Source organism: Nerophis lumbriciformis, linkage group LG06, assembly GCF_033978685.3.
Source record: "Nerophis lumbriciformis linkage group LG06, RoL_Nlum_v2.1, whole genome shotgun sequence".
Classification (NCBI taxonomy): domain Eukaryota; kingdom Metazoa; phylum Chordata; class Actinopteri; order Syngnathiformes; family Syngnathidae; genus Nerophis; species Nerophis lumbriciformis.
Window position 1 is genome coordinate 12,577,123 of NC_084553.2, and position 13,898 is coordinate 12,591,020.

At 39.6% G+C, this 13,898-nt stretch overlaps 1 protein-coding gene across 2 annotated transcripts in view; it reads right to left on the reverse strand.

Annotated features, from left to right (window-relative positions):
- The window catches only part of LOC133608469 (AP-2 complex subunit alpha-2-like), a 38,577-nt gene that overhangs the window by 21,697 nt on the left and 2,982 nt on the right, over positions 1–13,898 (reverse strand). For both annotated transcript variants that reach the window (XM_061963713.2, XM_061963714.2), the window contains exons 2-8: positions 12,273–12,341; positions 9,232–9,374; positions 6,108–6,301; positions 5,879–6,008; positions 5,699–5,800; positions 5,514–5,622; positions 49–199 (exon numbers count right to left, since the gene is read on the reverse strand). In XM_061963713.2, coding sequence (XP_061819697.1) covers positions 49–199; positions 5,514–5,622; positions 5,699–5,800; positions 5,879–6,008; positions 6,108–6,301; positions 9,232–9,374; positions 12,273–12,341 — 898 coding nt within the window. The remainder of the gene's footprint in view (positions 1–48; positions 200–5,513; positions 5,623–5,698; positions 5,801–5,878; positions 6,009–6,107; positions 6,302–9,231; positions 9,375–12,272; positions 12,342–13,898) is intronic.

A 13,898-nucleotide genomic window follows, 5' to 3' on the forward strand; every position in this document is an offset into this window, starting at 1 on the left:
GACCACCAAATAGGACTTGCCATACTCTCAACTGGGAGCGCTACCCACCTGTCGTGGTGGATGATGAGTGAAATGGCTTCAAACAGGACAGCGTTCTTTGCATTGGAGTGTTGGACCTTTTTGGACTTGGGGGGCTCCTGGGCTTTGTTCAATATGGTCTCCAGGCATTCTGTCAGACGACTTCGCAGCGCAGCGTCCTCTGTATCGGACAAAAGCAACCTAGTTACTTACTGCCTTTTGACAGTCAAACGGTCCTGTGGTCTCAGTTCTATGACATCACATCTAACTAGGGATGGGTGCCATTCACATTTGAACCAATACGGTACCAACTCCCGGGATCTGGGAATCAATATCGGTACTCAACGGTACCAATTTTCGACACTTCTGTGCTTGCTAAGATAATAAAATCTATTATTTTATTGCAACATTTAAAAAAAGAGCTGAGAACTGAGAGATTATGAGAACTGCTGTCCAGTTGTTATATCGTGTTTCATTGTGACATTTCTGAGTCTCATTTACAGGTACGACACTAAGTTACAGTTGCACGTCCAAGACGTTAGATAGCAGTAGAGCACGCAGGGTTTCCCCTTAATGTATTTGATTGGGGCGGTGCGCCACGACTACGTATTAGCCGCCACATCTAATAAAATAAAAATAAATATAACGTTTTGTAGCGTCCAAAACAAAACAAATACTAACACTGTTTTTTATCTTTTATTGCCAATTTTATGCTAACAACGGGCCCAATTCCAACAAGTATTTCCTGCGTGCACAAGCGTGTGCCTCCGTGCTTCACTCCTAGACACAAAACACTTCATTCTTCGTCGACACTGTGTGTCCACAGACCGTGGGAAAATGACCATCATAACACACAAACATACACATTACCACCAGCAGGTAGATACAGTATGAATGGCTATACAGTCTATAGTTATTTGCGCACTATTGACTAGTGATGCACTGAAAATTTGGCCAGAAAAAGACGTACTTGAATCAGCAAAACAGTGCTCTTGAAACCGAAAGGTGTGATGACGTACGCTATACCAGTGTTTTTCAACCTTTTTTGAGCCAAGGCACATTTTTTGCATTGAAAAAATCCGGAAGCACGCTACCAGCAGACATCATTAAAAAACGAAACTCAGTTGACAGTAAAAAGTCGTTGTCGCAATTGTTGGATATGAATTTAAACCATAACCAAGTATGCATCAATACAGCTCCTGTCTCAAAGTAGGTGTACTGTCACATCACCCCCTGACTTATTTGGAGTTTATTGCTGTTTTCCTGTGTGTAGTGTTTTACTTCTTGTCTTGCGCTCCTATTTTAATGGCTTTTTCTCTTTTTTTTGGTATTTTCCTGTAGCAGTTTCATGTTTTCCTTTGAGCAATATTTCCCACATCTACTTTGTTTTAGCAATCAAGAAGATTTTAGTTGTTTTTATCCTTTTTTGTGGGGAGATTGTTGATTGTCATGTTGCTCCACAGTAAGTATTTGCTGTCGTCCAGCATTCTGTTTTTGTTTACTTTGTAGCCAGTTCAGTTTTAGTTTCGTTCTGCATAGTCTTCCCTGAGCTTCAATTACTTTTCTTAGGGGCACTCACCTTTTGTTTATTTTTGGTTTAAGCATTAGACACCTTTTTACCTGCACACTGCCTCCCGCTGTTTCCGACATCTACAAAGCAATTAGCTACCGGCTGCCACCCACTGATATGGAAGAGTATTAAACGGTTTCTCTGCCGAACTCTAGACAGCACCGACACTCAAGAACAACACATCATTTGCAGACTATAATTACTTGTTTGCAAAAAATATTTTTAACCCAAATAGGTGAAACTAGATAATCTCCATACGGCACACCAGACAGTATCTCACGGCACACTAGTGTGCCGCGGCACAGTGGTTGAAAAACACTGCGCTATACGCACGGGGTTGTCTGGAGTGGAGGCAGCGTGTGCGCGCTGTGGACGTACTTCAATATATCCGAGATATACCCGCGGACAGCGATCTTCACAAATTCAGATGACACTGGCGGCTTTTAATGAGAGAACCGGCGGCTTTTAATGAGAGAACTGGCGGCTTTTAATGAGAGAAACGCAGCGTGAAGCAAGTGTGACATCAGGCTCTCTGCAGCTCGAGTCACTTTTCGCATTGAGCGACAGAAGTAAAGGGTTTCTAAGTACAGTCTCCGAAAAAAACTAAAATAAATGCTAGATTTATTGCAAGTCGTTATTACAGAAAGAGTGACTAAAAGGATTGGAGAAATCACAAAAAAAAACCTCATAGGACAATAAGCAGCAACAATTTCAAAATAGAACAAAAACGATATGTAAGAAAAATATATATATTACTACTATCTTAACATATTTGTTTTAAATGTATATTCACATTTTTTGCCTTTTTAAAAGGATATATGCATCACAGCAAATCATGTGATGACGCTCATAATCCACACCCCAACGCCACAGATATTTTGGCAATTTTGGGGAAACCCTGGTAGGGGTATCAAACTCGCTTTCATTGAGGGCCACATCACAGTTTTAGCTGCCTTCAGAGGGCCACATGTAACAGTGAATAATATATGAATATAAATGTATAAAGATTTTCCTCATGATATTGTTCCTTAATAGCCTATGCATTAAATGGGTTTTTTTACGGACACTAAAAATACCTCGCAGCTCAGTTGCTTGATTATTACTGTAAAATTTACACAGTTTTTGCAGCTATTAGTGTAAGTAGAGAAACAATACCAATGTTTTTAACGGCAAAATTCTGGCAACTGAGCTGCCAGGTTTTTTTTACCGTAAAACATATGGTTGGTTGCACAGTGTACAGTGGAAAAACAGTACCGCATTTTTTGTTTTTATTCTGGCGACTCAGCTGCCGTTTTTTTTAACCATAAAATCTATTTAAATTTTTACAGTGTACAATTTGGTGGATAATTTGCTTTGAAATCATAATACAGACAATTAAGTATTTATTTTCATTTGAAAAAAAAAAATTATTGCATTATTAGATAATATTAAAGTTTAAATGATATTACTGTAAACTGCTTTTTTTCTTGGTGTGAAAAACTTTCGCTCAGTGTATAAAATGGGTATTAAGATTTTATTAATTATATATACAGGATGAAATCATTTAGTGCATAATATGTATTATTTAAGTTTTACTTTTCTTATTGTATGCAAAAATCTGCACTGCAACCACTTAATTTCCCTGTTATTGGATGAATAAAAGTGTCCTATTCTATGTAAATTTTTCTGTCAAAATGGAAAACACAACGAACTGTTTCCATCCATTTTCTATTTTGTAACAAAATATAAAGTATTTTAGTGACGTGTATTATTTCCAGGCTTTTGCGGGTCATATAAAATGACATGGCAGGCCACATCTGGTGGGCTTTGAGTTTGACACTTGCACAGTAGTGTATAGTTTATGGTGTTTTTTTGTTGCGCCCTAAAAAGTGTTAGTACTGTAAGTAAACACCAGCTGTTTGATTGCAACATGTATCTTAGTTGTAGTTTTCATTCACAAATTTGGAGTGTTGAAATCGGCATTAAAAAAATTGCTTATGCATGTCAATGGCAACGCCAATGTACAAACCCTGTTTCCATGAGTTGGGAAATTGCGTTAGATGTAAATATAAACGGAATACAATGATTTGCTAATCAATTTCAACCCATATTCAGTTGAATATGCTACAAAGACAACATATTTAATGTTCAAATTGATATAAAATGGTTTTTTTTTGCAAATAATCATTATCTTTAGAATTTGATGCTAGCAACACGTGACAAAGAAGTTGGGAAAGGTGGCAATAAATACTGATAAAGTTGAGGAATGCTCATCAAACACTTATTTGGAACATCCCACAGGTGTGCAGGCTATTTGGGAACAGGTGGGTGCCATGATTGGGTATAAAAACAGCTTCCCAAAAAATGCTCAGTCTTTCACAAGAAAGGATGGGGCGAGGTACACCCCTTTGTCCACAACTGCATGAGCAAATAGTCAAACAGTTTAAGAACAACGTTTCTCAAAGTGCAATTGCAAGAAATTTAGGGATTTCAACATCTACAGTCCATAATATAATCAAAAGGTTCAGAGAATCTGGAGAAATCACTCCACGTAAACAACATTGAATGACCGTGACCTTCGATCCCTCAGATGGCACTGTATCAAAAACAGACATCAATCTCTAAATGATATCACCACATGGGCTCAGGAACACTTCAAAAAACCACTGTCACTAAATACAGTTCGTCACTACATCTGTAAGTGCAAGTTGAAGCTCTACTATGCAAAGCGAAAGCCATTTGTCAACAACATCCAGAAACGCCGCCGGCTTCTCTGGGCCCGAGATCATCTAAGATGGACTCATGCAAAGTGGAAAAGTGTTCTGTGGTCTGACGAGTCCACATTTCAAATTGTTTTTGGAAATATTTGATATCCTGTCATCCGGACAAAGGTGAAGCGAACCATCCAGACTGTTATCGACGCAAAGTTCAAAAGCCAGCATCTGTGATGGTATGGGGGTGCATTAGTGCCCAAGGCATGGGTAACTTACAGATCTGTGAAGGCACCATTATGCTGAAAGGTACTGTACATACAGGTTTTGGAACAACATATGCTGCCATATAAGCGCCGTCTTTTTCATGGACGCCCCTGCTTATTTCAGCAAGACAATGCCAAGCCACATTCAGCACGTGTTACAACAGCGTGGCTTCGTAAAAAAAGAGCGCGGGTACTTTCCTGGTCCGACTGCAGTCCAGACCTGTCTCCCATCAAAAATGTGTGGCGCATTATGAAGCGTAAAATACGACAGCGGAGACCCCGGACTGTTGAACGACTGAAGCTCTACATAAAACAAGAATGGGAAATAATTCCACTTTCAAAGCTTCAACAATTAGTTTCCTCAGTTCCTAATCGTTTATTGAGTGTTGTTAAAAGAAAAGGTGATGTAACACAGTGGTGAACATGCCCTTTCCCAACTACTTTGGCACGTGTTGCAGCCATGAAATTCTAAGTTAATTATTATTTGCAAAAAAAAAATAAAGTTTATGAGTTTGAACATCAAATATCTTGTCTTTGTAGTGCATTCAACTGAATATGGGTTGAAAAGGATTTGCAAATCATTGTATTCCGTTTATATTTACATCCAACACAATTTCCCAACTCATATGGAAACGGGGTTTGTATTTTAGCATGAAGATAACACATTTTTGGAAAGGTGGAGCCTTAGTTTACTTACGTTGGAGCGTTTTCTGGGGAAAATTACTTTGTTGGTATTGAAAATTGCAACATTAACGAGAGGTAGTTTGGGCTGAGTCCGCCCTCAGTACCAAAGTGCCAAAGTGTTGCATCACGTGCAAGCCAGGTACCGAAACAAGGCACCTTTGGATTTTACGCGAAACGGTGCCCGGTAGGATCGGTGGCACCCAAAATAGTACCGGATTGTGTACCTATCCCTTCACTGTGCATGTTGAACTGTAGCATAAATGTTATATAGGAAGACTGAAATACCAGGTGGAGGGTAGCACTGCAGTAGTCGCAGTAGTTTAACAGAGAGCCAAGGTGCTGCAACAAAGTAGTACGTGTAGTCTTGAAGGTCGATGGACGCTGACGTCACAATCTGCACAGGAAAAGATGAGATGTTAAAACCACATTTGGGGTCGATGAAAAGTACTCAACCGCTTAGTGAACCCCACCCTGCTCAGTCGGGCCACCGCCAGTGCCACGGAGGTTTTGAAGTCATCCGGACTCTTGTGAGCCAGCGTGGTGATGAGGCTGGTTGCTGCCGTGACGACGCCCTTAAAACAGACACACGTCCTTGTCAAATTGCACAGAGAGGATGTTGATGACGACGAGGTGGGAGTTGAGAGTCGTACCAGGTGCTGGTCGTTGAGCAGATGGACCACTCGCGCCGTCCATTCGCCCATAGGCACCAGGTCAGGTGACGTCTTGTTCAGACGGAGGAGACAGAGCGCTGCGCTCTGCTTCACGCTGTCCATGGTGTCCCTGCTCCAGACCAAAACATTTGTTAGAACAGCATGTACAAAGTGTGTACAAGTATGATGCAGTTGTGTTTGTGCACTCAGCGCACACACACACACACACCCTGCTACTAGGATGCGGGGGATTTCGGAAGCAAAGGCCTCTGCCATTTCTCGGCTGCCCACGTTGGCGATGCAATGCAATGCGAGGTTCATGAAGGTCGGGTTGCGGCTGCCAAGGTCGTTCTTGATGGCGTTGTTGATGAGACGGATGAGGTCGCTGTTTGAGTTCACCAGCACTGAGATGAACAAGTAACCCTGAAGCAAACACAGTAAAACATTCCATGAAATAATATGACTGTTTATTTTGGTCAATGAACTTCAACCTATGGCTGGGCGATAAAACAATATCAATAACTACAGTATATAATCGATACCAATATAAAACGCGTTCAATAAAAAGTTCAATTTTTTTGATGAGCATTCCTCAACTTTATCAGAAAGTGGAAGTTGCGAGGCAAGGTTGGTTGGTTGAACAAAGGCACTCGCTTTCTGGTAACCGAGCAACACTGGAAGTGATCACTGATCAGTGCGAGTGACACGCTAACAGCCGAACAGGTAACAGCAACAACTAACAAGTTTGGTTGCGCCATCTTGTTGCCTCGCGGTTGATTGTGAAAGTAAAAAGGAGTGCTGCAGAGAACGAAAAAATTGTGGATAAAACAGGTAGTCATTTCGATAGTATGGCGGTTTTTTTGGTTTATTTTTAAATGGACCACAGTCAGACCAATGTGGTCTGTAAATGACACCACACCACCTTAGCTGCACTCACCAGTCGTAACTTAAAATAGCTCCGCTCAGGTTTCTCTATGTTTACATTTTCACACTATTTTCTTACACTTTATTAAACATTTTTTACATATTTCTTATTTTTGCACATTGATTTTAAGAAGTTATTGTTAAATGTTTAAAGTGATTTTACTTTTTTTTTTTTTTTAACATTGATTTTTCTCCATGCTTTGCGTTGACATTTCCTTTCCTTACTACCTTGATAGCTGAGGGGATTATAATCAGAGGAAGGTTACATTTTAAATACAAATGTTTATATTTAATATATTTTTCTCATAAAAATATAAATATTTATCACTATCAACAGATATAAAACACATGTATCGTGATACAGTTTTCAGCCGTATCGTCCAGCCCAGGGGTCGGCAACCCAAAATGTTGAAAGAGTCATATTGTACCGAAAATACAAAATACAAATCTGTCTGGAGCCGCAAAAAATTAAAAGTCTTTTATAAGTGTTATAATGAAGGCAACACATGATGTAAGTGTCTATATTAGCTATTTTAGCCTACTATCAAAGGCTCACGTAAAACAGAAATGTTGTATTTTAATTTTTATTCTACACATTTTTGCAACATTGGAAATCATTAGTAAAATCAGGCATGTGATTTGACCACAATGAAAAAGACTGAAAAAAATTCCGGGGGTCTGGGGGACGAAGGCCCCCAGCCAGGTCCAGGGGGGGCAAGGGGGGTGACAAGGATGGCGACGCCCCCCGAAACTCCTGGTTTTTCACCAATTTAACATGCTAAAATTAACAAAGACAGCACCATTTGAAGAAAATATTTTAGTGTTTAAAGACATGAAAACATCATTAATAGAACATACCTTGCTTCAAGTTGTTTCATATGTTTTTGGCGTTTCGCATGTACTTCCAAAGCCTTGAAACCTCGTGATCCATAGTCAATATTATCATGACACCACGTGCACAAAACCTTTCCTGGACGATCGATTTTCCGAATAAAATCACCGAACAAAGTCGTAACTTCCTTCTTCCCACTTCCCAACAGTATCAGTGATTTCCCTTTCCATCCAGTCCCATCAAAACTTATTTTTGACATGTTTATCAATTTCTTTTACTCGTAAAGCGTCCTTTCTCTTGAGAACCGACATCGTTTATATATGGAAAATGGCGGTAATAACCATTATGAATGATGACGTTATTAACGTCATCATTCATAACAGATGTCCTGATTGGTCACAAGGAACATATCGACCAATCAACTACGGCGTAATATAAACTACGTCTCGAATCTTGATTTAGGGTCGGAAAAAAAACCGGAAAAACGGGAGATAATTATTATTTTTTTCCCCGAGATTAAAAAAAGACGGAATTCCGACTTTAGACGGAAAAATCACATGCCTGTAAAATGGAGGCTTCTCATAGGATGAGATAACTTCTGGAAATTACTGGCTCAGAATGGCCAAAGGTTTGTGTCATGTTTGTTCTCCTACAGAAAATATATTAAAACAAAAAAAAAATGTTTTTCTTCATCTTTTTCCATTTTTACACATCTCTGAAAGAAGTCCAGGGAGCCACTAGGGCGGCGCTAAAGAGCCGCATGCAGCTCTAGAGCCACGGGTTGTTGACCCCTGGTCCAGCCCTACTGTACTACAACCTATTGTTTGCTGCTCCTTTTAGATAAGTTTTACTGCAGACGGAATCCACCCATGTCTTTTTTTTTTTTATGTGTCGCAGCGGCACCTGAAGTGAATGGAACGGAGTGTCATAATTACGACGGTCAGCTGGATAACAAAAAAATACCAATAGCCGTATCATTTGTCCAGAGTCTTAACAATCCTCCTGAACCGACCAAATTATGAACAGGTACCAAAAATATGGGTACAGTACACGGTATACATCCCTAGTCTTAACACAATGAAAACAATATTTGACTTCAGAAAAAGTAACAAAAAATACACAACAATGTGGGGGACACATTTTAAAATATTGGGTGTGCACATAACAAGAGGACTTGACCTGGAGCTTGTTTGAATAGTTTTTAATAAAGTGTATAAGGTGTGTTGAAAAAGCAGTTATGATGCAATCTACTGTGCGGAGTTGAAACAGGCTGCATTCACAGATAGGCCCATTATAATGTAATTATGAGCAAGGGCGTAACAGGCAGTGTCAAGTCTATTTGTGGTGGCCACCACAAAAAAAATATGTATAGGAAACACTGAAAGTATCCTTAAATCAAATCTGTTGTGACATAGTGCTGTATAAAAATACAATTACATTAAAATGAAACACTAATGATGAACTTAAAAATCTCACTTGTGGCTCACCACGACCCACAGGAGGTACCAACCCACTACGCTGTTTGAGAAACACTGATTTAATCAATGTTAATGTTCCCGATGATGCACATGTAACATTTTCAGACACATCGACTTACAATTTGCTTCTCTGTGTATTTGTTGGAACTGAGCAGGTTGACGGCCTCCATGTGTCCAAAGTCGATATCGTGACCCAGAAGAAAGATGAAGAGCAGCTTGCAGATGTACTTCTTCTTGCTGTAGCCATCCAGAGCCTTGTCACCTGTGCACACGCACATCACAAGCTACATTCACACAGCAGGGTATGACGCTAAAGGTAATTTAGTTTACACAGGGAATTAGTAGGTATTTGGACTTTCCCTTTTAAAGGGCAAAGGCCTAACAGGTATTTTGTTCTACTTACTGTCTGAATAAAGCGAGGAGACTACAATTAAAGTATACCAATTTATTCTACAAATTGAGCTTGTAATGCACTAGCAATACCAGCACTGGAGAGAAAACCCACTTCTAGAAAGTCTGGCACGTTCTTTCAAAATTTTCCAACTTCTCAAATGCTTTTGACTATAGATGTCCGATAATGGCTTTTTTGCCGATATTCCGATATTGTTCAACTCTTAATTACCGATTCCGATATCAACCGATACCGATATATACAGTCGTGGAATTAACACATTTTTATTCCTAATTTTGTTGTGATGCCCCGCTGGATGCATTAAACAATGTAACAAGGTTTTCCAAAATAAATCAACTCAAGTTATGGAAACAAATGCCAACATGGCACTGCCATATTTATTATTGAAGTCACAAAGTGCATTATTTTTTTTATCATGCCTCAAAACAGCAGCTTGGAATTTGGGATATAGCGGGGGTGTATATTGTAACGTCCCGGAAGAGTTAGTGCTGCAAGGGGTTCTGGGTATTTGTTCTGTTGTGTTTATGTTGTGTTACCGTGCATATGTTCCCCCGAAATGTGTTTGTCATTCTTGTTTGCTGTGGGTTCACAGTGTGGCGCATATTTGTAACAGTGTTAAAGTTGTTTATACGGCCACCCTCAGTGTGACCTGTATGGCTGTTGACCAAGTATGCATTGCATTCACTTGTGTGTGTGGAAAGACGTAAATATTATGTGATTGGGCCGGCACGCAAAGGCAGTGCCTTTAAGGCGGTGTTTTTCAACCTTTTTTGAGCCAAGGCACATTTTTTGCGTTGAAAAAATGCGGAGGCACACCACCAGCAGACATCATTAAAAACGAAACTCAGTTGACAGTAAAAAGTCGTTGTCGCAATTGTTGGGTATGACTTTAAAGCATAACCAAGCATGCATCACAATAGCTCTTGTCTCAAAGTAGATGTACTGTCACCACCTGTCACATCACACCCTGACTTATTTGGAGGTTTTTGCTGTTTTCCTGTGTAGTGTTTTAGTTCTTGTCTTGCGCTCCTATTTTGGTGGCTTTTTCTCTTTTTTTGGTATTTTGCTGTAGCAGTTTCATGTTTTCCTTTGAGTGATATTCCCTGCATCTACTTTGTTTTAGCAATCAAGAATATTTCAGTTGTTTTTAATCCTTCTCTGTGGGGACATTGTTGAGTGTCACGTCATGTTCGTATGTACATTGTGGACGCTGTCTGTGCGCCACAGTAAGTCTTTGCTGTCGTCCAGCATTCTGTTGTTGTTTACTTTATAGCCAGTTCAGTTTTAGTTTTGCTCTGCATAGCCTTCTTTAAGCTTCAATGCCTTTTCTTAGGGGCACTCGCCTCTTGTTAATTTTCGGTTTAAGCATTAGACACATTTTTACCTGCACCCTGCCTCCCGCTGTTTCTGACATCTACAAAGCAATTAGTTACCTGCTGCCACCTACTGATATGGAAGAGTATTACACGGTCACTCTGCCGAGCTCTAGACAGCACCGACACTCAACAACAACACATCATTTGCAGACTATAATTACTGGTTTGCTAAAAATATTTTTAACCCAAATAGGTGAAATTAGATTATCTCCCACGGCACACCAGACTGTATCTCCGCGGCACAGTGGTTGAAAAACACTGCTTTAAGGCACGCCTCCAATATTGTTGTCTGGGTGGAAATCGGGAGAAATTCAGGACAATGGTTCCCCGGGAGATTTTCGGGAGGGGCACTGAAATTCGGGAGTCTCCTGGGAAAATTGGGAGGGTTGGCAAGTATGACTGGGAGACGCAACTGCTCTGTACTTCTCCCTACGTCCGTGTACCACTCCGTACAGCGGCGTTTTAAAAAGTCATACATTTTACTTTTTGAAACCGATACCGATAATTTCCGATATTACATTTTAAAGCATTTATCGGACGATATCGGCAATCCGATATTATTGGACATCTCTACTTGCGAACTTTGTATGTTATTTGGTGTCATATATATATATATATATATATATACAGTTTATATTTTATGATAATAGCTTTAACATAGAGACAACATGTTTTTCCACTCTACTGGTATTTTTAACGTGTATTCCGAGGAGTGAGAGGGTAAGCAGTCGGAGCCAGGATTGGTGGGACATTGACGTGAGTTCTAAAACATTTTGCCTGTTTTCTGCTCATTCGTCCACTATTTATTTCTGCGACCGTCGGTTATTGCCAAATAATTATAATTATTTTCCTGACATATGAGTCGGATGAATGCGACCCAATCGTCCGGACTGCGGTTGAATCGGATACATATCAGATTTATATCCACTTACGAAAGTGGTCAAGGTCGGATTTGACAAAAAAAATTATTGTTCACATTGACATGGAAAAAAATTATATACAGGTTCCATATGGGCCTTTTAATTCGGAAGTGACACAAAAGTTCCATTCGCGCCTGAACAAAATATAATTCCCAATAAGGAAGAACATGTGTGACTCGGTTATGACGGGGTGTTGTTGAAAAATAAATACAACTGTTGTTTGTCTGCAGTGTGCTGTGAGGGAGGACAGGAAATGAAAGGAAAAGATTGATGGGCACCACGGTCAGATGAGGCAACTTCCTTCAGCAGCGGACTAATTTTAGACGGCGCAAGTGGCAGCGCAAACGTCAAGAAGACAGAGAAACATTCAGTGGCTAACTGTGACAGTCTTGACCCAGCTCAAAAGGGAAGACTATATATAAAGTGAGCTCGGGTGGTCATCATAGGAGTACCTTTGAACTTGGAGCGAATGTTGGCCAGTTCTTTGTTGATCCTCTTAATTTCTGCCTCTTTACTTTTGCCTGCAAAACAAAAAGCATGTGTTTCACTCAGCAGCATGTAATAATTGGAGCAGACGACTGACAAAAAAGGTATCTTAAAAGTCATCAAACCAGTACAATACATGGGTTTAAAGATTATATTCGCTCCAAACATTTTTTGGGAGTTGTTTAGCCCAAATAAAATAGATCAAAATGAATTAGGCAACCAAATTCAATGTTTTTTTATTTTTTATTATTGTTTTTCATGGTAGAAAACGTGAATTAATCATGGAAATGGAAAAGGAGTAGAATTAAATAAGCTCTTCTTTTTCAGATATGTTGGATTGTGCAAATGTAGCCATGTGTCTTTATGTTGCATGTTAAACTGCATGCATTGCTAAGTGGGCTCATCACCGTCTTGTTGTTTTGCCACAATTACGTTATCATTCTTGGATGAGAGAACAGCGCTGAAGAGGAAGACAGGTTGCCATAGTAACGGCCTGTCAATCGCCCATAAAACATCTTGCATAAACTCATCAAGAAAACGGTTAGCAACCTCATAAAAAGGAGAGGAACATTTCTGGCCCGACTGTAACGTGATGAACAAATACTGTAATCCACAACATCACTTTTATATTCCAGTGGACCTTGAAAGCTGAGGGTATGAATTATATTTTCCAGAAAATATAAAATGTTGTATGCTTTATTGTGATTGTGGTTGTGTTTTAGCATTGACACCACCTCACTCATTTTTAAATGTTAAAATGTGACTGGTGATAGTTTAACCAACTGTTTTTTTAGTCTCTTACTGACCGTCTCTTCAGGATGCGCCTTTGTGTGGGCTGTCTTCCCTCTACCATCTTTGTTGTATTTTTTAGCGCTTCCATAGCGAGTCTACTGACAGATATAAGTTCGAACTATACGCTGCTTTGTATTACAAATGGCAACAGTGGAGGATGCATGTGCATGTACGAGCCAGTCTGCTCGACAACAAGAAGGAGAAAAAGAAGAAACGTATTCACGCAAAGCACTGTGGGTAATTTTATCCCAAATATGGAGATATAGCTCGTTTTGAGGGAGTGTGAAGGAAGGCAAGATTTGATATTATTTTTTAATATCTCTGCCTTGCCTCAATGGTTTAATTTAACATTTTCAGGACTTATGCAGATCCCAAATACACAAAAACAGATACCAGTAGGTAAGAAAGGTTGGTTTTGCATACTGTAATAGAGCCCCTTTAAGGAGTCAGAGAGTGACGGATGCACAACATACTATAAAGACACGAGACTGTCAAATCATTGTCTAACGCAGCTCTTAAGAGTCGGAAAATGCCCAATATACTATTGCACAGCCACATTAGCTGGCATCCATTGTTACATGTGTCGTTATTAAGGTTTTATGATGGCCACAGTTTGACCCTGGAAGTTGGAACAGATTATTACAAAAGGAGGTGCCACTGTGTGTATTTATTATTTAGTGTAGCTTTATTTTTCCACATATATTGGTAATACTCTATTGTCAGTCACACAGAATTGAATGACCACATGTGTGTTTTAGATTTACTTTGCGTAATATTTCAATGTGTAAAGAAAATACTTT